The sequence below is a fragment of the Delphinapterus leucas genome, chromosome 11, assembly GCF_059928025.1.
Source record: "Delphinapterus leucas isolate spDelLeu-1000000601 "Yukka" chromosome 11, BTC_Dleu_Yukka2, whole genome shotgun sequence".
NCBI lineage: Eukaryota > Metazoa > Chordata > Mammalia > Artiodactyla > Monodontidae > Delphinapterus > Delphinapterus leucas.
This window is the reverse complement of record NC_143139.1, coordinates 61,112,994-61,138,107: the sequence shown is the minus strand read 5'-3', so window position 1 is coordinate 61,138,107 and position 25,114 is coordinate 61,112,994. Positions and strand designations below refer to the sequence as shown.

Genomic DNA, 25,114 nt, shown 5'->3' with positions numbered 1-25,114 from the left:
CTTTATACATTTAAGTTGGTGCTTTTAAAGCATTATGCAATGAAGGGCCCAATTCCACTCTATCATACAGTTTGAAGTAACTTAAAATATTTCTAGACTAAAATATTTCCAGTCCAAAACATCAGACAGTCTGAACACAAACATTCAAATGCACCTAAACTGTTTCTTAAGGTACCCAGTAGACATTAATGCAATAATTGAAAATGATTTTTTGAGCCCAAAAAGAAGTACAGCACAGCCAAAGAACAGCTTTGATAGGAAATATTTTCTTTAAAATTCCAACTAGAAAGTTTTTTTAAGCAATTTTATTACCTTCTCTATAGTTAATATATCTGTGTTCCTGAGACGTATTTTTACTCACATTTCAAATCCTTGCTAGGACTATGGCAATGAGTGATTTCCAAACTAGTTCTAAAGTACAACTTTTTTTTAACAAGGATAGGGGAAATTTTTTTTCTGCATGATAGAGAAGAGTAACTTCTATCACCTTTTCATTGTAAACCTCTGGAAGAAAAATACTATATTTTTATAACATGTTATTTTTTGGTAGCTTTAAGACCCTAGTTCAAACTATAAAATTCTGAGAAGATTGTATAATTCTTATTTTTAAACTCAAGCCTCCTTGCAATACTATAAGATGGTTATTATCAAGAAATGTACTTGCGGGTACTAATGATCCCTAGATTTTGAGAAGAGAATATCAATGAGCAAGAGATAGCAACAAATACTTGAAAGATGAAAAGCAAAGAGCTAAAACCCAAATGTCTCCAGAGGAGAACACCAATGAGAAGCAAACCAGAATATGTTATAAAACCCTAGAAAGGCTAAGGGATTAAAGGCAATAGTCACCTCAAAAGAAAATAATAAGAAGCTGGACTGTAAACAGAAACACTGGTTCAAAGTCAATATAAGCTGCTGAAAAATTGTTGTTTTCTAACTTATATTCTCACTGAAAGTGAGTGTTTATTTAGCATCACAATAGGCATTTTAGTGACAGGGAAGCAATCAAGCAGCTGACAAAGCCAGACTAGTTTTCTTTGTGCACTGTCATCTTAAAATGTGACTACTTAAATTTTTATTATTATTATAGTGATAATTCAAACTCTTCTATTAAAGTTCAGATTCATTCTAGTGTCTCTAAACTTCTCATGCTCCTGTTGATTTTAACATTCAACCATTCAGTATTTGCCAAAAGGTGTACTCAGTGCATCTTTCCAGAGAAATTTAAGACTCAAGGAATTACATCACAGAAACACATGGGACACTGAAAACGTTGCAATGAAAGTTTACATGCTAAAAGGACATTTGGGAGGTTCCTAAGTCCCACAACTTCCAATCAGCTTTGTTATGTCTCTCCTAAATATGAATGGTCAAACATGACCAGATAGTTGAGGAAAGCTTCAAACATGGTAGGAGACCAAAATAAACAGAAGAAGCCCAAAATAGACAATATATAGAGAAGAAGAACTTAAAAAACTAAAGTTATAATAATAGCCTCCAAAAAATAAGAGAAGGTAATATACTCATGACATAAGAACAAAACATTTTTTTAAAGTGGGGTGGGGGGTAGAGATCAAGAGAGAATGCTTCAAATTGAAAATGCCATAGATAAAATTAGAAATTCAAAAGAAGGATTAGAAGATAAATTAAGAACATCTCCCTAAAGCACAATAGCTATAAAAGGACCATATCAATGCACAATAATGTAAACTTTCACAAAGTGGGGAATAAAGAATAAAAGCTTATATGTCGCCAGGGAAGAAGAATAAGCCACACACACACTGTGCTCTCAGAAATTATAAGCTACATATTTTTTAACAAAGCCCCATATTCGTTAACAACACCTTGACTTGAAATCAAACAGAAATCAGAGACTACAAGCATTATTAGTTGTTGTTAACAAAGAATCTTGAAGTAACAGGAGACTGCTGAAGACCAAAGCCTGCACTAATCCTTTTTATTTCATTATATCAGGGTAAAATCTAAGAAATAGTTAAAAGACTTCCACTTGAAAACACTAAGAATATAAGAAATCCAGGCCAGGTGAAGGTCTCCTCCTTTCCAAATTATACTTAAATATCTTACCAGCATGAAAAGTGACCCAACTAACTTTGCTTGAAACAAGCTCCTATAATACGTCCTGATGGAACATAACTGTTACAAGGGACACTTCTCCATGGGTCTCTGGTGGCTCCCATATGTCTTGCTGAGTATATGAGAAGACTGCAAGGTCCTGACCACTCTTTACACAGGCCATTTCTGAGTTATGTTTGCATCAAGCAACCTTGAGAGATGAGGTAATGCCTCCCTCTGGGACAAAGAGCGACTTTGCTTCCCATGTACTATAAAAGCAATGAATATCCACTGTCTGTGCTGCATCGACCATATCAAGCCACTCCCATAGGACCTAGCGAGCTATGCAAATATGATGTTCATGCTATTTGCTGTGCTATGAATAATAAAGTCCTTGGTCTCTACCTGAGTCATGTATCTTCTGCCAGCATCCATGAAATAGTAATATGCTGTAGCTTCTAAGAAGGGTGTATGTAATTCTAGACTGAAAAGTAAAAAATTAATCTTGAGGCTATAAATACCAGTTACTATAGAAAACTGCATTTACTCACCATTATCTTTGTTTTAGGAAAGTAACTTGCTAAACTATGAATTGTAAGAAATTAAGTTTACCCCCCTGATTGGGAGATTGTGATTGACATATATACAGTACTACGTACAAAATAGATAACTAATGAGAACATGCTATATAGCACAGGGAACTCTACTCAGTGCTCTATGGTGACCTAAATGGGAAGGAAATCCAAAAAAGAGGGGATATATGTATACATAAGGCTGATTCACTTCGTTGTACAGCAGAAACTAACACAACGTTGTAAAGCAACTATGCCCCAATTAAAAAAAAAAAATTAAGTTTACCCCTCTGAAGATATAATATACACAGACACTGTAGTTATTAACCCATTCTATAGTTAGTGACTTTATTCTGTAACCTCACTTGCCCATAAGTGGTGGAACAATCCATAAGGCAGGCAATATCAAGACTTTTTGTCTGTATTTCTCATTTTAGAGTTTCTTATTTATTTTTAAACACAAGACAAATGTGAATTTTTTGATCAACAGAATGAGATCAAATATGTCTTAACTATAACACTTGAAGCAAAAAAATAATAAAGTAATGCTTTAAAATTCTGAGAAAACTAAGCTTAATCTAGAAGTCAACACTCAGCCAAACAACCAATAAGGTTTGAGGGCAGAAAAGATAGTAACTTCAAAAGATTTACCTCCCAAGCACCCTCTCTCTCTCAGAAAGTTTCTGAAAAACGAGCTCTACTAAAACCAGAGAGTAAACCAACAGAGAGAAAAACCTGAGATCCAGGAAACTGAAACTAACACTGGAGCAAAGGGATTTCCCAGAATGATTGCAAAGGTAGGTCTCAAGACAATTGTTGTGCGTAGCTCTCAAGAGCAAACAGTCTGGGCTGGAACAGAAAGATGGAGAAATTCAGGAATGATTTCATCCTCCCTACTCCACCAAAAAAGGAACCAATAAATTATTTGATACTGTTTGCATACACAGATGGGTTTTACAGTTCTGTCTATGAGTATGGGAACAATTAGTTCCAATATACATAAAGTTAAACAAATGAAAAAAGAAAGCAACTATTACTTCTGACAAAAATAAAAATTCTACAGGAAAAAAACAGATATCATAGAACACTTCTGGGCTCATCAGTGATAATTTACATATGCACAACAATTTAAACTTTGCACAGTAATTTAACTAAAACTATAAAGAGGACAGAAGAAGAAGTATTAGTGGTGAGGTGTTCTAGGACATCTAGTTATCCCAAAAGAGAAAGTCAAAATATAATAACTGATAAATCAAGAAACAGCACAAAAATTGGCAATATTTATTAAAATTCAAAATTCATCCTCCTTACTTTCCTTCTCCTAAGAATTCTACAGATATATAAGAACATAAGCAAAATGGTATGTGAACAAGGTATTATTTACAACACTGTATAAAAAAGTAAAAACACTAGAATCAATCTAAATGTTCACCAATAGGTAAACCATTAAATAAACTAAGTCCATACAATTAAACATTATACAGCTTTTTAAAAAGAATGATGTAGCTCTAGTTGCACTGATATGAAAAAATTTAAAGATACATAAATTAAATGAAAAGAGCAGAAAAGCATTTGCTATCATTTGTGCAAAGAAAATAACTTTCTAGATAAAAGTAACAACATAAAAATGTAATATACAAGAGTAAGTACTGAAAGAAACAGCTAAAGTACTGAAGATAGTTACTTCTTAGGTACAGGACCCAGGGGGTGGGGGGGGACTGCTGTTTCCATTCTATGTCTTTAAGTACTATTTGATTTTTTAAAATTGTTTATGTACTATTTTGATTAAAGTAACAGTAATTTAAAAAAATACAGATACTACAGAAGGCTAGATAATTTGAACCAACCCTCCAATTAAAGAAAACTAAAAACAAGCTCAACAAAATAAAGAAATATTTCCTAAAAGCAAATATTTCCTAAGAAGATTATGAGCATTTACCTGGCTAAGATTCAGGAGATTAAAACTGGGAGAAATTAGAAAACTGTTTGGGCACCATCTACCCTAGAGACAATTTGCTGATACAGAAGAGTTGGCCAAGAGGCAAGCTAAGCAGACAAAAGCAAAATAAGGGCTGGGACCCCAAAAAGCTGCACTGTAGGAGTAATTAAGAAACAGAAGTAAACCTGGCTCTAGCATGGTCTTCAGCCACCTGAGTGATCCAGAAAATCTAAAGGCTTAAATTAAAGTTGGGCTTAGCAGAAACAAATGGTATCTTCTCATCTTAGGCCTCAAATTATTCAACAAATAAGTTTTCAAGCATAATGTCTATTATACATTCGAAGATAGGCACACAAAGGAATAATATAACAGATACAGACCCACACAGACTCCCAATGCTATCTTCTCAGGCACAGATTATATAATAACTATATTTTCAAGTATAAGACAAGATGGAAAAGTACAGCAACAAATGAATCAAATAATGCAAGTTAAAAAAAAAATTAAAATTCTAGAACTAAAACATAAACAAAATTGGAACTCATTGAATTGATTTAACAGCAGATTACACATAGAGAATAAATGAACTGGAAGATAAGTCAGAAGTTTCCAGAATGAAGCAGAGAAGAAAAGGACAGTAGACACAGAAGAGAGGATAAGAGACACAGCATACAATGAAAAGGTCAAACATACATTTAACTGGCGTTCCAGGAGAGCAAAAAGAGAATGGGGCAGAAGCAATGTTTGAAGAAATAATGGCTGAGATTTTCCAGAACTGATGAAAACATTAATCCACAGAATCAAGAATTTCTTGCAATCTTATTCAGGGTAAATAAAAGAAATCCACACCTAGAAACATCATCATGAAACTGCAGAAAACTAGAAACAAAGAAAAAAAATCTTAAAAGCGGCCAGAAAAAAGAAAGAAAAAAAAGCCTTTAAAAGTGTAATACTTAGACTGACTTCTCAATAGTAACAGAAGCCAGAAAACAGTGGGATGATATTCTCAATGGGTAAAAAACAAAAATAAAATTGAAAGAGCGGCCAACCTAGATTTCTATACCATGTGAAAATTTCCTTCACAAATGAAGATGAAATAAAAACATTTTCTGACAAACAAAACAGAACTTAGACATCAAGAGACCCATACTGCAGGCAGAGGAAAGGTTAGAAATACAAGAAGGGAAAAAAGGAGCAAATAAAATGGAAATACGCTCTCTGGAAGAAAGTGATTCATGGATTTCAATGCGTTAGTTATTACTTGTTTAATCTTTCTTTAGTACTCTAAGTGCAAATTCTTTTACCTGATATTAACATCCTGTTTGTCTCTAGACTCTGTACGCTGTACTTAAAAGGCACACCTGCAAGCAGTTCATTTCAGATTCATGTCTCTATCTAAAAATCTTATATCCAAATTGCCAGAGACTATTTTAGCCAGATTTACTAACACTTCCTTATCATCGTGACTCCTGCTTATCTAACCACCTCTTATTATTACTGAACAAGCAGATGAACAGTAAGTAATAAAAATAATTTATACTGAGTATATAAAGTATTCTTCATTTATGCTGGTGTGAAATTAGTTTATTATTACCTGCTATTATTAACTCCTCTCTTTCCTTTTGTAGCTTTTACCTGTAGAATTCATATTTAGAATGTAAGCTATAAGTTAGACTGCCTGAGTTAAAGTCGAGACTCCAACCTTTATCAGTTGTATGTCACTGGTAGCATATTTAACCTCTTTATGCTTCAGTTTCCACATCATTAGGACAGCAGTAAAAATTGTTATTTTTCACACAGGGTTACTTCAAGAATTAAGATTTAAGGAAATATACATGGAAAAGCACTCAGCATAGTATCTGTCACATAATAAGCATTTGATATATGTTAAAAACAATTTTTTTCAGGAAAAAAGTACACAGAATCTATATTTTAAAAGCTATGAATTTTAGAAATTATATGTTTTACAATTATTTCTAATAATTTTATAGTAATAACTAATTACTTAAAAATATAGAAATGCTTACTTGACTAAATCTATTCTGTTATTGATGGCAGCCCAATGGAGGAGCGTAACATTTTCTTTGTCTGGTTGCCGTACATCATAACCTGCTTCCACCAATTCTCGGCAGCGTTCATATATTCCATATCTTGAAAAGAAAGAAAACGTGATTGTTACCACTATTTGACAAGAAATTTAAAGCTGAAAATAGCATTTCCAGAAGAAACTAATGCTCCATTTTGAAACCTGGAAATTAAAATGGCTTTCTCAATATAAAATGTTACTTTAAAGATATCAATATTCCAACGGTTTTCATTACTAACCCATTTTATAATTAAAAATTTTTCATCTATAAGAATGTAATAACTCATGAAGTGGAAGAGAAAAGGATAACATAAATAAAATGTCTATCAGTTATTTGTTTTTCTTAATATCACCACTTATTCTATAAAACACTTAAGGCATCTTATAAAAATACATACAGCTATGTTAAAAAATATTAAATCATAAAGAAGCAGTAACAAAGAGTTTATCAATGATTTAGAACAGCATTGAGAAAAAAGGATATCTTATAACCTCAGGATTCTTTATTTACAAATTTAGCCTCAAAATTCCTAAGGCAAATAAGAAAGGAAGTGTAGGGGTGGGAGCAGGGCAGGTGCAGGAGTCCTGTGCGTTCAAACCAATGAGACATAAGAGAAAGTCTACTGGGAGAATTCGAGGAAAGACGTTCACGCTTAATAAAGGAGAAAGGTGCACGCAGAGAGCTTGACCTTTACCTCCCTTTCTGTTTTTGGTCATTCTGTGGCAGCATATATATTTTTTAAAACTTTGTATTATGGAAATTTTCAAGCATAAGCAAAAATAAAAAGAACAGCACGACAAACCACCAAGAATCCATCATGGAGCCTCAAAAACCATCAACTTCATCCTAAACAAAATACTGGATCCTTGGAAATACGAGACACAAAAACAAATTAAATGAGCTTTGACTATATTTGTAATTTCTTAAAGTGGTCTCCAAAATGGGGAGGTATACCACGGGATGAGGTTGGGGGAAAGGTGGCCTAATAAAGGAACATTAGAAGCCAGTATTAAAACTGTATTCGTGTCTTAGCTAATAGAGAAAGAAATTAAGCTGCACTAATATTTAATACAGCCTTCAATGCTGCCCTGCAATGGCTCTGTACTACATGTGTACACGTACACACACACACACACACACACACGCACAAGGTAAATCAACCTAAGGGAAGAGCAAGAGTTCCAAAATTCACAGGAGATGACAGAAGTTCCTTCAGCTCTTTGTTCTTTGTCAGAAAATTGTTTACACGTGCCCAGTTAAGTGAACTAGGCACATTACCTTAAAGAGCAGAATCTACCTCACACTTTGAATGAGACAAGTGATGATAAAAATCTTTTTAACTATACTGAGAATCGCTGGTTACTTTCCTAACATTTAAAAGTGAGTATGCATTTTCCTTTTAACAAAAAAGACAAGTGTTTCAAATCTGCTGGCTTTTTTGGGGAGCGGAGCACAGGTAGCGATGGCAAAGAACTGTGACTGGTATGCTATCAACCATATACAGTTGACCCTTGGACAACATGGGGGTTACGGGTGCCAACCCTCCCGCAGTCAAAAATCCACATAAAACTTTACGGCTGGCCCTCCATATCTGCAGTTCCGCATCTGTGGATTAGACCAACTGCAGACTGTTTAATACTATAGTATGTATTTGTTGAAAAAAATTCGCATTTAAGTGTATCCAAGCTGTTTAAACTTGTGCTGTTCAGTGGTCCACTGTATTCTTAAGAAAGGTAAAGACAGTCTGTTCCCCTTCAAGGCAAAGAGGGTATTTCAGACACAGTGAGAAACTTAACTACTTTCATTTCAGAAAAACACCTACTATAAAGAGAATATTTTTTTAAAATTGTATGTTTGGGGCTTCCCTGGTGGCGTAGCGGTTGAGAGTCCGCCTGCCGATGCAGGGGACACGGGTTCGTGCCCCGGTCTGGGAAGATCCCACATGCCGCGGACCAGCTGGGCCTGTGAGCCATGGCCGCTGAGCCTGCGCGTCCAGAGCCTGTGCTCCGCAACGGGAGAATGTTTCTATCATTATACAATATAGTTTCTGAAAGATCTTATACAACAACTGTAAAAACATTCTTATGTGGGCACACTAAAAAATTCTGAAACAATTTTCTAACATGTGTGAACGCATTTGCTGTAATTACAAAAATGTCAAAACCTGATTAGTTTGCAAGAACTATCATCAGAAAATGTACATTTACAAGGTAAAGTTTAGTAAAATCTTTACTTAGTGAATAGTACTGAAAAGTAATTACTGTAACTTAATAAATGCAGCATATGTTGTAATTCTTCCATTAGGGAATCATGTATCTTTGTGAGATTTATCTTTTTTTCAGCCAAAAAATCATGAAAACAAAGTATCTAAATAAAATAAATTTAGGATCAGATTTCCATACCACTGTAACATAAAATATTAAACTATCTAAAATAATAATGAGGAAGCATATTTAATTATACTACTCTTACTGTAAATAAGATTAATGAAAGACGTTAGAGTAAGACCTAAAGAAATATATACCCTAATTTCCCCCAAAATTATCTGCAAATTTAATGAAATTCTAATTAAAACCCCAAATGAATATCTCATGAATGTCCCAAGTAGAGCCCTAAAATTCATTTGTGAGAGTAAAAGACCAAGAATAGCTGAGACAATTTTGAAGACTAAGAAATAATTAAAACAATGTGGTACTATACAAGATTAAATGGAAGAAAAAAAGAGTATTTAGAAATGGACCGCAGAGTGACATCACCATCATGGTGGAAGAAGACATTCATCGTTTTGTGCCCCCTCCAACAATAATAATTCAGCCTCTATCCATGGACCTCTGTGGGCACTATGGGATCCAGCACCATCGGCCAAGAGAGCTGGGAGAGTCTCACCCACCCATGCATTGGGTACCAGGCATACAGACCTATTCCTAGCTGTGGACCCTGCAGTGGCCCACGAACTGGCTCCAGCCCCTCTCAGCCACCATCTGGTAGCCCCAGTCCCCACTGTCTTACACAGTCACCACAGATGACAGAGCCTTTCTGGAAGTGCAGGTTTCCAGAGAAGGTCCAGCACATTGTTACAGGAAAAAAATATGAGTTTGGATACACTGAAGAGGAGTACTTAATCATGAGCTGCATGACTAGGGGCGGGAAGGGGCTGGGAGAATGGCAGATGGGACTCTTGGAGGACATGAAAGGGACACAGGTCTCACTAACTTCTTTGCAGGCTCCATCAAAATACATAAAGAACTTTTACAAACTAATTATAGAAAGACAAAAGAACTCAAAATAGGTATATTTAAAATGGTTAATTCACACAGGAAGAAACCCAAATGGCCAATAAACATAGAAAATATATTCAATATCATTTGTAATCAGAGAAAGGCCAATCAAAAGACAGAAAAACCATTTCACAGCTATCAAACTGACAATGACTAGTAAGTGTGACAAAACTAGAACTGAGCAAAAATGCAGTGGAAAAAGAACTCATTTCCTGCAGACGGGGGTATAAATTGGCACAGCCACTTTGGAAAACCATTTGGCAAGAACTGGTAAAGCTGAAAAAGAACACACTGAACAAGCCAGAAGTTCCACTTGAGTTGTCTATCCTAGAAGAACTTTGTTTATGTGCACAGGGGAACAGGTAGTGAGACATTCACTGATGCGATGCTTGAAATAATGAAATAGTAGAAACGATTTAAAGTATACCTCAATAAGGAATGATAGAATACTACAAAGCAGTTAAACAGGACAGATTAGGTCCTTATTTACCAACACTGATAAATCACAAAAGCTATATAGTTTTTTTGTTTGTTTTTAAAAAGCAAACTGCAAAAGGATATGTAGTGTAGAATACAACTTATGTAAATGTTAAGCATACATTACAATAGCATATTTTGTTTACAGATGTTTGTAGACATGTACAGGAATGTTCATGAGAATGATTCACAGCAATTTCAAGAGAGGTTTCCTCGAGGAGATAAGGAAAAGAGCATGCTGAGCAACCTGCAGCAATTACAGCAAAATGTTAGCATCTGCTTAATCTGACAGTTATATTCTTCTCTATACTTATCTGTAGGATTGAAATGTTTTGAAATTTAAATAAATGTTTTAAAAGGTAGAAATTACAGACAGCACACATAGATACTTTTCAAGAAAAAGCGTAATTAGAAGGGTATTTGAGGAATAAAGAAAGGTGGTTGTTTTTTTTCTTAACATGAAAGATGCTGCAGTGTATTTGCTGATGGAAATCATGCATTAGGGTGAGACACATTAATGACAAAGGAGAGAAAGAATATATTAATAGGAGCAAAGTCTCAAAAGGAAAAACGAATGTAGAGCGGTATAATTTGTTTGCTAAATATAGTTGGGACAATGTGCTTTGATTTTTGACTACATACAACATTCAGGAAAGTAGGGTGACAGTGGACTAAGGACTTCCAAAAGTTTGCCTCTCCACAAAAGTAATGAAAAAACTGGCAGTATCAACGTTTTCAGAACTCTGGAAAAGTTAACAAAAGGCTTTCAGCAATCCAAGGGATCTTTAGTCAGGAAAAACAGCTGAATTTCAGGAAGAACAGAGGACTGTGGTGTTTTAAAATACCACAGTCCCATCCTCTGCTCCCCAGCAGCCTTGAAAAATAAGTTGTATTCCTGGTACTGATAGCAGAGTGAGCAGAATAGGAATGGAGTTCCTTCAAAGCCTCATTCTCAAAGAGGAGTCATTATTTCACCTATATGGTCGTTCCCTGGAAGAGTCTACTTGAAAGGCTTATCTATTAGACCTCACCCAAACTCATTAAAACCTCCTTTCTGGGATGTTTGTCAAATGTTTTAACGTAACAGTTGTTTGAGAGGATGGAAAGCAGTTGGGACAAACAACAGACAAATCAAAAAGCTTAAGCAAAAGCTGAGGAATGAGATATCCACAGGGGCTTGAAAAGCTCAGACATATTCTTGGGAAGCTAGAAGGCCACGCACATGTTCAACGAAGACTGGAGAAGGCCCTAAGCTCTCACTTCTGATTGACCTTGAGGTTCTTTGCAAGCAGAAAGTGAAGGCTAAGGCAGAGCTGTAGGCTGCCTGGCTGAGTGCTGAGTGTCTCAACTTGCACTTGCACGAAGAGTTCCTTGACAAAGATCAAGACTTACTGGTTCTAGGGATTTAAGAAGTCTCTGACCACTAACTAACCAAGTAGAGACTTCACTGGGCACACATGACAAAGATACAGACTTTATAGAATTAGTTCAGAAATGTTACAAACAACAACAAACCCTGCAGAACCTGATACCCAGAACTGCCATGTTACATTATTTGAACAGTCCAGTTTTCAACAAAAAATTATAAGACATGCAGAAGAGCAAAAAAGTATAACCCATGGGGAGCAGGGGGGAGCAATTAATAGAAACTGTTCCTGAAGAATCGCAGACATTGGACTTACTAGACAAAGACTTTAAATCAGCTATTTTAAATCTGTACAAAGAACTAAAGGAAAGTATGAAAACAATGTCTCACCAAGTACAGAATTATCAAACAGAGAATATCAAAAAGAGAAAGAAATGTAAATTTCCCTTAAAATACAGATGTCAAAGAAGAAAACAACTGCAACAAAAAACTTACTGTGTAGCCTTAACTATGTCCCACGTGCTGTAATCATCAATATGAGTTTTCCGTCCAAGGGGCTCACCATATCCATGGCTATAATGGCTTTGAGGTTTGATTTCCTGTTGAAGAAAAAAAATTACATAGAGGTAAGAATTGAGAAATGAAGTATGAAAATATTTCAGTATTTTACTATTGCTTTTGTGCTGTTTGAAGAATGTTTGTTATTTAAAAGATTAAGTTTAACCTTATGCTGAAGTCTGTACCCTTTGGAGAAAAAGCATGTTCAAACAGATCTACCCCTTACACACAGTCTCAAAACAGAAAAGCTACAAAACTGTAAATCAGTGACAAATCAGTAACTGAAATTCATCTTTAGCTCCACAGAACTCTACTTCTTCATCAAATCAACTCTCATTCTCTCAGACCAATTTTTCTACTATTCCAGCATAACCCCCTAGCTCTAACACTCTACTTCAAAACTTCCATCACATGCCAAATAAAGACTAAGGTCCTAAAAAAGGAACCCAGGTATATTATTCTCAGATATCACCTTTTCTTATACTCCTTCATGCTGAGGGCTTGTTAAGGCATCTACTATTAGGTGAATAAAGAACAATAGGGCATTCTAATAAAATGTAAATCTGCTTGAGTAGTTCTAAAAATGTCAACACCCTTAAAGAAACTAATGTTTATATAAAAATTTAATTAAACAGCTTTATAGAATATTACATCCATTTAAAACTTATATGCTATGTGCAATTTTCTATTTAAAATACAAAATTTGTTATGCATAGTCAGCTTCCTCAATATAGCACTAAGATACAATTACCTCTTTTATATGAAAACAGAAAAATTGAGCATGTTTGGTTCTACTACCATCCGTTCAAATTTCTATGACTCTGATATTTTTCTCTTACAGGCACACACACATAAATGAAAGGATAAGGCATAACAAGATATTTGGAGAGAATTAAATCCTTACAACAATTCATTCTCTCTTGGCCACTGATATTTAATAATACAAATTTATGGTATTTCATTGGAGAAAAAAGTCTATTATCTTTAGCTCACTCTAGCCATTTAATCTATGTGGAAAATTCCAATACTGATTGGTTTGAACCATACATTTAGAAGACTATCAACAATATTACTGAATATTTTCAACAATAGGGAATTTAAAAGTTTCACAAAAGCAAATTCAGCTTAGTATATAACCTTTCCTTATGAAAATGCCACCGCCAATATTAAAATACCACCGTAATAATCATAAATCCACATTTGCAGAAGAAAGAAAATAGACATCAGTCTTAAGCCGAGATTCACAACATGTTACACATACTGCATATAATTTACTAAGTGATTTTTTTGAGAGATTGTTCTTGGACTCCATTAAAATAGAACTGGTTGGGCTTCCCTAGTGGCGCAGTGGTTGAGAGTCCGCCTAACGATGTAGGGGACACGGGTTCGTGCCCCGGTCCGGGAGGATCCCACATGCCGCGGGGCAGCTGGGCCCATGAGCCATGGCCGCTGAGCCTGTGCTCCGCAGCGGGAGAGGCCACAGCAGTGAGAGGCCCACATACCGAAGAAAAAAAAAAAAATAGAACTGGTTAAATATGAACACAAGCAGGTATAGTATATTGGGTGTATACAACACTCTGAATAATTGATGAAGCTAACCGATACATAAGACTTACCCAATTTAATTTTTTAAAACTGTTCTATTTAATTTCTCCACTGAACTCCAGTTCTCAACTTCTCTATGCTCTATATTCAGTGGAGCAAGTTAAAAGAAAGACATTTCTCAGATCAGTAGCACTTCCTTTTTTTCTAAATTTTTTCTGATATTATTCTCCCCTACCATAAGGAAAATAACCTTTTAAACTTTCAATTCTAACTTTTTCTATAGGTCCATAAGACATCTGAAGGAAAATAAAAACCTGGCCATAGTTTACAAGCAGAATGGAATAAAATGTCCAACAAAACATGTACTGAAAGTCTGCTATAAACAAAGTCCTCTACAATGTACTGGGACCCCAAGCCAGGACAGGATAAAGCTAGTGCAAAGTTTAAGAGAGTGCCAAAAAACTCAATAATCAAGATTTTTTAAATCTTTTAAAAATCAAAACAAAGCAAATCCTAAACATAAAGATTTTAAATATAGACAGCAGTAGTATTGCTCGTTTTCCTTTTGTGTCAGGCTCCACTGTGGCTTGAAGCAGTACTGCAAACCAATATGCAAATACCAAATATGGTCTCTTGCCCTCAAGGCCTTTATAGTCCAAAATGGAAGGACAAAGTAGATAAGAAACATAAGTCAAAGATTAGAAGCAAGAGCTAAGTTAAAACTTAAATAAAGATAACATGAGGGCCAAAAAGTAATAATATAACTTTAAAAACTATTTCAATATAAAAATCTGCTAGGGCAAACTGCTATTATTTTTTACTAAGGACAAATAGGTTGTTTTTAGAGGCAAATAACAAATATTCATTAAATAAAAAAATAAATCTCTTTTTAAAGCTTACTACTGTAATGCTTTCATGTGATTTTAGTTTTATTTTTATCCCCAGAGATCTATTATATATAATGATTAAATTGTATTCTCAGTTTATCTACCATCCATTTTGCCCCACTGACAGTGCCAAATGTGATCTTCCAATGTACTAGAAATCAGACTTTTTTTCCAGTAACATTTAAAAATTAAATGCATTTGTTTTATCACAATTATATGGTTTTTATTTGTTTACTTCTACTTTTTAGTAAAGGAAATATGATTTTTTTTAAAGATGGCTTTACATATATCCTTAGAGTAATTTTCAAGAGGTACAGTTATTCCCACGAAAAAGGTAGAGGAAATGGTGTTTAAGCAAATCTCCAACCTGTTGTACTATTTTTTTTTTTAATTAATAACACGGGGCTTCCCTGGTAGCGCAGTGGTTGAGAGTCCGCCTGCGATGTAGGGGACACAGGTTCGTGCCCTGGTCCGGGAAGATCCCACATGCCGCGGAGCGGCTGGGCCCGTGAGCCACGGCCGCTGAGCCTGCGCGTCCGGAGCCTGTGTTCCGCAACGGGAGAGGCCACAACAGTGAGAGGCCCGCGTACCGCAAAAAAAAAAAAATTAATAACACAGGCTTAAATTCTTTGTCTCACTTTTAATCACATTGGAAACTGATTCACCTCTAGAACTAGTACCCTGCCAATCTGACAAATGACAACACTCTCTATCAAGATAACTACCACTATCACTAGGCCTAGGAATAACAGTTGTGATTTTTAAACTTTAAAAACATAAAATAAAAAATACCGTGTTAATGTAAATAAATATATCCTATAAATGTATAGATTATATTAATTTTTTAATTATAAATTTGCTATTATACATCAGATAAATTTTCAACATATAAATATCTAATGACACTAAAATCCTATAATTTTTCCTTGATTTTAATGGGAACCAAGATGCAATTTAATTGATATCTCTGCCAAGGAAAGTAATACTAATTAAAAAATACATATGTAGGTCATTGTAACTTTTAAGAATGCAGTAATTCCATTAGAAGCAGCATGGTATAATAGAAAAAGTCCTTGACTGAGAGGCTAATGAATTGAAAGTCTGCCATTCTCTTACCTAGGCTACAACCCGGCAAGGCAATTAACTATGGTAGGATTCAGGTCCCTCGTCTGTAAAAAGAGGAGGATGAATAAGATCAGCTTAGAGTTCTACCCAGGTGCCTCAAGGACCAACATCAGGGCATCAAAGAGCTTGATAGTTTCAGCTCCACTCAATTCACTCCCTTCTTAAAACAAAGCACTTTGTTATTTAGCCTCTTTTTTAGATACTGGGGCTTTACATAATATTTCTTTAATAATAAAAAAAAAAGATTTAGCTCCTTTTTAAAAGTTTAAAAACCACTAGATTAGAAGTCCTCCAAGATCCCTTCTAAGGCTAACATACAATGATTTTATATATTGTAATAAAGAAATTACAGCCACTGGAAGGATCCTTAAGGTAACTAAATTGACAGCCAAAGGTTTTTATAGCCCTAGGAGCTGCTGAAGAGAACTAGAAGGAGAGAAAGCACCTCCAAAACCTGCTGCTCAAGTAGCAGACAGGAAGGAGAAGAGCTGGGACAAGCTCAGCTGCCATACACTGCTGCTAAGAGAAATCAATACGATAAAACTCAAACTTATACGGCAGATACAGGCAAACTCTGGATGGCATATCAAGATGCGTGTTTATAATACGTGTTTATTCACATGCCTGGATGGAATTATATAACCAATAAACTAGTGAGCAAGTGTCTGTGTGCAATCTAGTTAATACAATCTAGTTAACTTTTAAAAAATACTAGACCTATTAATCTTTAGTTTACATTCATTTAAAACAAAGAGGGGGCTTCCCTGGTGGCGCAGTGGTTGAGAGTCCGCCTGCCGATGCAGGGGATATGGGTTCGTGTCCCAGTCCGGGAAGATCCCACATGCCGCAGAGCGGCTGGGCCCGTGAGCCGTGGCCGCTGAGCCTGCGCATCCGGAGCCTGTGCTCCGCAACGGGAGAGGCCACAACAGTGAGAGGCCCGCGTACCGCAAAAAAAAAAAAAAAAGAGGGAGGCAGCACTGATCAAAGAATCCTCTATGGCAGGGGTCTCCAAGCCCCGGGCTGCGGACTGCTACGGAACCGGGCCACACAGGAGGTGGAGAGCGGTGAGCGAGGGAGCGAAGCTCCATCTGCCACCCCCATCGCTGCATTACTGCCTGAACCATCCCCCCACCAGGCCATGGAAAAACTGTCTTCCACGAAACCGGTCCCCGGTGCCAAAAAGGTTGGGGACCCCTGCTCTATGGCACAGTACTTTATTACCAACCAAATATAGATGTTTAATAAGAGCTCTATAAGAAAAGGTGCTCCAAGAATCGGTTCTATGGTAGAGTATATCTGAAAGAACAAACATGCAAGAGTAAGTTCAGGAATATTCAGAAAGAAGGGTAAGGGCAGGGACTTGCCCTGCCATTAATTACAATACATCAGAAAGCAAACTAAAGAAAAAATAGGAGTACTGCAGTGATAAATAGGGCAGTGGAATAGAGCTTGAAGAATGAGAATTAGAATCAGGAGGGAAAGACATATTATTCAGTAAATGGTATAAATGGACAACTGGCTAGCCATCTGGGATAAAAAAAAAATTCAACAGGCTCCAACACAGAAGAGTGATGTGCTTGGTAGAAATACGCTAACAAATACAGCCAAGGATATAGTTTCTTTAATGGCATATGATGCTGAAACTTGTCTGAAAAAGCAGGACCACACAAAGCAGAATTCAGAGCAGCATGCTCCCAGGTGGAAGCTTCCCAGGTCAGCAACACATCCCATGAGAACATACAGGTAGATGCCTATACTATTCTCCTGGTGAGAGAAGCATGCACCCTCCTGTTCTGGGGAGGCTTTGTGCCACTCTGGACTCTCCTGACTGTTCTGGAGACTCTGACCGTATGTGCTCACCAGGTCTAAGTAACTTGTTCAAAACAGCTCTAGGACTTACCTGAATGTTTAATGAAAGACCAGTTAGAGTGAAGATCAATTTCCCAGGCTTCCTAGAGAAGTGACTACCCGGCAGGACCAGGCCTCAGTCAAGGACTCTTCCTATAAGATTCCCATCTCACTCCTTATATTAGATAACTTCCAGTCAGGTCAAAGATTTAAATATAAGAATATCAGTAATAACAGTCCTAATGTTTAAAAAAAAAAAAAAGCTCTGAGAAAAGCATGAGTAACAACACATTGAAAAATGGGCAAAGAATATGAAGATAATTCAAAGAGGGCAAAATACAATGGCAAATATAGGTATGAAAAGATGCCGTAATTCTCAATATAAATGCATTTCCAAACAGAGAGAGAGAGAGCACAAAGTCAATTCAATAAAATCCTAGGGCACATACATGTTACCTACAAGACACATGTTACCTGCCTGCCTTTGGTGCATTAACCCATAAATATACACAGGTGAATTAGCAAACCAGTAGGGCTTAACCATATGCCTGTAACTTGCACTGTGCAAATGTCTGCTGTCAGGTATCATTCTAACAGGTTGGACTCTAAATCAAGAAGCTAATTGTATTTAATTATATAATTTTGAGCTTCTCAAATTTAATTCCATTAAATGTATATGATGAAACTAAAACAATATAAAGTGTTGTTGACAAAAAGAAAGAAAAAAAGTCTCTATACATAATTGACTCATTTTTAAGTCCTAGCCAAAACTGATAAGCCAAATGTGAGACCTTCTTAAAACCTAGGTAGTAATGAACTAAATTCTAGGAATACCATAAGGATTTTTAAAAAGGAATATATAATGAGAGGACAGCATAAGCATTAAACATCCTCTCCTCTTTCATTGAACAATGAAAGATAAGGAAAAGCATTAGCCACTACAAAATTATAAAATAACTTTCTTTTAAAACGTATTTAATTAATAGTGTCAGCAAAGGGCACTACACTCAAGACAGAATTTCTTACTAATCTATTTGATGTACCCTCTTTAAGGGAAGATTGGACAAAAATGATTTGGTGATATAATGGAAAGATTTCAAATCAATTTTTTCAGTAAGTAAGAAGTCTCTGCTATATTATATGCTCTGCTGTGGTCCCCAATCCCTGGCTAACAGTATGTGATTTTTGCTTTTAAAAAAGAGAGGCCAACTTGAGGCATAGGTAGGTTCTCTTTATGCTGTAGGACCACCACTGTCTCAATCCAAACTATCGAAGTCACTTTGCTTGCTTCCAACAAATTTTAGACTAGGAAAATGTTCATCACCTTCTAGCTTCACTAAAAACTGGTTTCACTTCATTTCCTTCTAGTATTAATCTATATGTATATACATACTTATAACAATATACATAAATCTGGCACACTTTTTTTCCTTCCACAGACATTTGATGAACAAATGCCTATATGTATATTTTTCTCCCTCTCCTTAAAAAAAAAAAAAAGAAAGAAAAGAAAAAAAAAACTTTATTTTTAGGATTATTTTTATTTAGGATAGTTTAAGATTTACAAAACCAGTACACAGTTCCCATATTCCACACACCCAGTTTTCACTATTATTAACATCTAACATTAGTATGGTACATTTGTTGTTATTCAATCAATATTAATACATTATTAACTGAGATCTATACTTTATTCAGATTGCCTTAGTTTTTAGGTAATGTCCTTTTTCTGTTCCAGGATTCCACCCAGGGTATCGCATTACATTTAAGCGGTCATGGCTCCCCAGGCTCTTCTTCGCTATGACAATTCCTCAAACTTATTTTTGATGACTTTGACAGTTTTGAGAACTAGTCAGATATTTTGTAGAATGACCCTCAACTGGGATTTGTCAGGGGTTTTTTTCACTATTAGACTAGAGTATGTGTTTTTAGGAAGAAGTGTTATTTTTTAATTTAACCTAATTTTGCAAATTTCCTTCAATAGTGCTATACAATCTTTATTTGCCCAAATATTTATATATCTTTAGTCTGTAATCACAGTATTCATATATTTTATATCTTCCCTTTTACATTTCCTCTTAGAATGGCTATTATTAAAACGACAAGATATAACAGATGTTGGAGAGGATGTGAAAAAAAGGGAACCCTTGTACACTGTTGGTGGGACTGTAAATTGGAATAGTCACTATGGAAAATAGTATGGGGATTCCTCAAAAAATTAAGAATAGAACTACCATATGACCTAGCTATTTCACTTCTGGGTATTTATCCAAAGAACACAAAAACACTAATTCAAAAAGACATCTGCACTCTTATGTTCACTGCAGCATTATTTACAATAGCTGAGACATGGAAACAACCTAGGTGTCCATCGATGGATAAAGGGATGAAGAAGATGTGGTATATTGTACACAATGGAATACTACTCAGCCATAAAAAAGAATGAAATCCTGACATTTGCAACAACATGTATAGACCTTGAGGGTATTATGCTAAGTAAAATAAGTCAGGAGAAAGACAAATACTGTATGATTTCACTCACGTGTGGAATCTAGAAAAATAAAACAAAATAAAACAAAAAAAACTCATAGATACAGAGAACAGATTAGTGTTTACCGAAGAGAAGGGGATTGGGGGGAGGTGAGCAAGGGGTGAAGGGGGTCAACTGTATGGTGATAGATTATAACTAGACTCCTGGTTTGTAGTGTATACAGATGTTGAATTACAATGCTGTATACCTTAAACTTATATAATAATTTTAAAAAACAAACCAAGAAAAAGGATAACTTAAAAAAAAAAAAGAATAAATGGATGGATTTTTCCTCACTACAACAAAATACTTCCTTTAACTCATTTAACATTTCTTCTTTTTAACCCATTATTGACCAGGGGATTTTTGTAGAAACTAACGCCTGTGGCCTTAATACATTCCTGGTCAAAAATGTGTTAACTGGAGTAAATTCCTAGAGAGAGATTCTTAAAGGGTATGAATATTCTTATGGTTCTTGATACAATATCTAAATTGTTTTTTGCAAAGGGACTATATTTATAATCCCATCACCAATATCTGATTAACCATTTCTCCATAAACTCACTGACTCTAGGTGTTGTTTTTAAATTATCCCTTAATTTAAATAGAGTAGATAATACTTGAACTCTCAACCTTAAATATATTTTTCTATTCTATTTCATCTTTTGAGAATTACCTGTTCCTATCCTTTGGCCATTTTATTCTATTTCAGTCCTGAAATTTGTTTGTTTAATGTATTTGAATCTGATTTTTATGTATAAAGAAGATTAGATACTAACCTTTTCATACTGATCTAAACACTTCTGTTCCATTGTTAGAGCTGTTATCTATGCTTTTGATATATTTCAAGGATTATACTTTTATAATCACGTACATTTTTTTCCTTGGTCCTGACTTTTATATTTAAATACTACCATAGCACTTGGAGGAAGACAGGGTCGCCGCTGCAGCGGAGCCTCGGGCCACCCACTCCTGCTCCTAACTTACCGCTGTTCGCTCTCACCAAGGAACAAGTCAGTCAGGAAGCTGTGCCACAGCCATCCATGGCTTTTAAAGATACCAGAAAGACTCCAGTGGAGCCCGAGGTGGCGATTCACCGCATTAGAATCACCCTCACCAGCCACAACGTGAAGTCTTTGGAGAAGGGATGTGCTGACCTGATCAGAGGTGCGGAGGAAAAGAATCTCAAAGCGAAAAGGGCCAGTTCAGATGCCTACCAAGACTCTGAGAATAACTACAAGGAAAACTCCTTGTCGTGACGGTTCTAAGACTTGGGATTTTTTCCAGATGAGGATCCACAAGGGACTCATTGACCTGCACAGTCCTTCTGAGATTGTCAAGCAGATCACTTCCATCAGTATTGAACCAGGAGTCGAGGCTGAAGTCACCAGTGCAGATGCTTAAATCAACATTTTTAATAAATTGATAATCAGTTGTTAAAAAAAAAATACTACCATAATCATTAGTGCTACCCATCAAATATTTCCAGTTCTTTTCCCAAGCACATGGTAGTTTTGTACGTCCTTGGCCCCTGGAAAATTAAGTAAGTCCAAGTGTTTGACTTTTTTCTTTAACCAAGAGAATATGAATAAAAGAGACATGTTGCTGTCAGAGAATAGGTTTTAAGAGCCAGTATGCAATTCCTCACTCTCACTTCTCATCGGCCATGGAAACTGGCAATGTTCCAGAGAGCAGATAATCAATCAGTCTGGGTCCCAGAGCAGCCATAATGCATGTGTAGCAAACCACTGACACGTATGCCGCTAAGATTTTAGGGTTGCTACTGCAGCAAAACCTAGCTTATCCTGACTACTATAACTCTGAGAGTTATTCTAGTAAGTAGTATGCAGACAGGGACCTATATAAATCATTTTCATTGCATTTTGGAGCTGGTTATAAGTAGTATATGGGAGTACTACTAATGTTCAGATTTACCTTGTATCTAGCCACATTGTTAAAATTATAATCTCTAATTTTTTATGATCTCTTTGAATAGTCTAAGAATACAATCAAATCTGAAAATAAGTGTTGTCTTTCCTTTCATGGCATTGGCAGAAACATCAAATGCAATTTTACAAAAAAATGATGACAGTACATCCTTATTTCCTTATTTTTTTTCCATTTTAAACAGGCAATGCCCTTACTGTTTCTCCATTATTTATAAAGTTGTTAAGTCATCCTTATTCAAATCCATTCCAGAGAATGAATAACATTTCATTTAGATACAAATGTCCACTTGACCACCTTTTTCTGTCTTGCCTCTACAATATCCTCTTAAAAGGTCTGCCTACACTGCTGTTCCAATCACTCCCCTGCTTAAATCCTTAAAATCATGCATATAGAGTAAATGAAGAACACTTCAGCAGTCATACAAAATCGCATGGTCTGGCCCCACCTTACTTTTTCCAGCTTTAATATTCATCATTTCCTTCCAAGCATCATACATGTTTATTTATACCAGCCATTCCAAGTACAGTCATGTACTTTAAAAACCTCAGTACCATTTTGCTCATGTTAGCTATTCTACTCAGAAGGCACACCCCATCTCAGGTTTGAAAGACTTTTACTAATCCTTTAATTCACACTTCAAAAGTCACCATAGTCTTCCTTGTTTCCTTCAGGTAGAGTCAACTGTCCTGTTATCTGTGTTCTCACTACTACACAAACAAATTATTATAGTACTGTGTGATGGTATATGTGTTAGTTCCCTATTGATCCTGTAATAGATTTCTACAAGCTTAGTGCTTTAAAAGGACACATATTTATTACATTATAGTTCTGGAGATCGGAAGATCAAAATCAAACATCAATATCACAAAGGGTCAGCAGAGCCATGCTCTCTAAAGAGGCTCTAGGGGAGAAGCCATTCTTTGCCTCTTCTAGCTCTGGTGGCTTCTGGCATACCTTGGCTTGTGGTGACATCAGTCCAATATTTGAGGCCAGCATCTTCAAATCTCCCTGGTCTGCTTCATAAGGGCTATTCCTTCTGTATGTGTGTTCAAATCTCTGTCTGCCTCCCTCTTATAAGGATACGTGTAATTGCAATTAGGGTCCACCTGGATATCCAGAATGACCTCCCCCATCACAAGACCCTTAATTTAATCATCCCTGTAAAGATTCTTTTTCCCTTATAAGGTAACACTTACAGGACAAGTTCCAGGGTTTAAGATTTGATATCTTTGGGAAGCCATTATTCTGCTTACCAGAAGATGGGAATAAAGGTGGAAAAGTGAGAAGTAAAGAGGCAAAGTTAATATTACATAGGCTAGGTGCTGTTTGTAGTTTTCTCTCAGCTATCAAACATCCTCAGTCATTGGCAGTATCTACTGTTGCCTCTCTCATGTGGGGCATTTTGAGAATTCTGCAATACTCTCTCCTTGACCAAACTGCAGTCAGACTCCTCTGATCATTCTTCTCAAATGGGCCTTGACCTTGGCTCCCATCCTTACTGGGACTGCATAGTCCAGCTTTAGCAAGAATCCTGCTAAGTCAGTTTAGAGAATTTCCTGTCCTTGCTATCTGATCACCCTGGCTTGCCCTCAGCAAGAATCCTGTTAAGTTGGTTTAGCAAGAATCTCCCTATCCTTGATGTCTCCTCTTAGTATTTTCCCTCCACTGATCTCCCCCACCTCATTCTGCCTGTTGGCTATAAATTTCCAATTGTCCTTGCTGTACTCAGAATTGAGCCCAGTTGTATACTGAGGTGAGGGCTCCTTTCCCCTATTGCAATGGTTCCTGGGTGAAATCCATTTTTACCATTTTAACTACTGTCATCTCTGGTTTTCTTTGACAGAACCTCCCTCTGTAACATTCTCTGGTGCAGAAGAGACATTCTTCAGCTTACCTCTAAAAAGTCCTCAGCTCCTATGTCACTGGTATAACTTTGAGGTTGCTTCTGCCCAGCAGGCAATTCTCTTTGGTAAGTTTCTTTCAAGATGGCTGTAGCCTGTCTAGCCTCTAAAGTGTTTGGTTGGCCCAAAGGAAACACCTTTAATTCAACATCACTGGACACGCAGAGGATGTTGTGTGTCCTGGCTCTTCCACTGTACGGCTATTTTATATATCGCTTACCTTTACACCTCCCCAGTAAAGCAGCAGCTGCCCCCAGTCTCTGGGCCATCAGTAATTCCAGGGGACCCAAATCACACTTTTCCAAGAATTCTCTAACACTCCACTCAGACAGCATCCTAGGGAGGCCTATTTTCCACAACCCAGCAGACATTCAGCCAGAGAAGTATTTTTCCTCCTGAAAAGTTCTCCAATCTTTCAGAGAAATTGTTTGCAACCCACATGGAAGACAATATAAACACTACAGCACTCCCTCTTGGGTTGATAACTCTTCCAAGAATCCTTTGCTCCCACTTAAGTCTCTCTTTATCTTGTACAGACTAGAGGTAATAGAGTTCCAGTACAAATCACAGCCACTTTCCAGCAGGTTCGGCACCTCCGCTTATACTGCAGGCCTCCTTTGTCAACTACTGTCCTCAATTTTGAGCTCCAAGAAAAATGCTTAGGTGACAAGAAAAAAATCCCACTTTACATCCTATTATACAAAACTGTATCTTAAAATACTTAGTATTTTTCACTTAACATTATGTTTTTTGGGATTTACCTATGCTGAAACATGTAGTTCTTATTTATTTAATGAAATATTAGACAGTATTCCATTACATGAATAAACCACATACATTCCCCTATTAAGAGACTTTTTTGCTACTATAAATCACACTGCAATGAACAATCTTATACAGGTCTCATCTGTAAAAGTTTCTCTAGGGTAAGCACCTAGTATTGGAACTTCTGGATTAAGAGATTTTGAGTATCTTCTA

At 36.2% G+C, this 25,114-nt stretch overlaps 1 protein-coding gene and 1 pseudogene across 1 annotated transcript in view; one reads left to right on the top strand and one right to left on the bottom strand.

Annotated features, from left to right (window-relative positions):
- Positions 1-25,114, bottom strand: part of ZDHHC17 (zDHHC palmitoyltransferase 17) — a 106,414-nt gene that overhangs the window by 57,202 nt on the left and 24,098 nt on the right. Inside the window, exons 2-3 of the mRNA XM_022559921.3 lie at positions 12,288-12,391; positions 6,612-6,734 (exon numbers count right to left, since the gene is read on the bottom strand). Of these exons, the coding sequence (XP_022415629.2) occupies positions 6,612-6,734; positions 12,288-12,391 (227 nt within the window). The remainder of the gene's footprint in view (positions 1-6,611; positions 6,735-12,287; positions 12,392-25,114) is intronic.
- On the top strand, positions 21,217-22,530 carry LOC149748040 (small ribosomal subunit protein uS10 pseudogene; annotated as a pseudogene).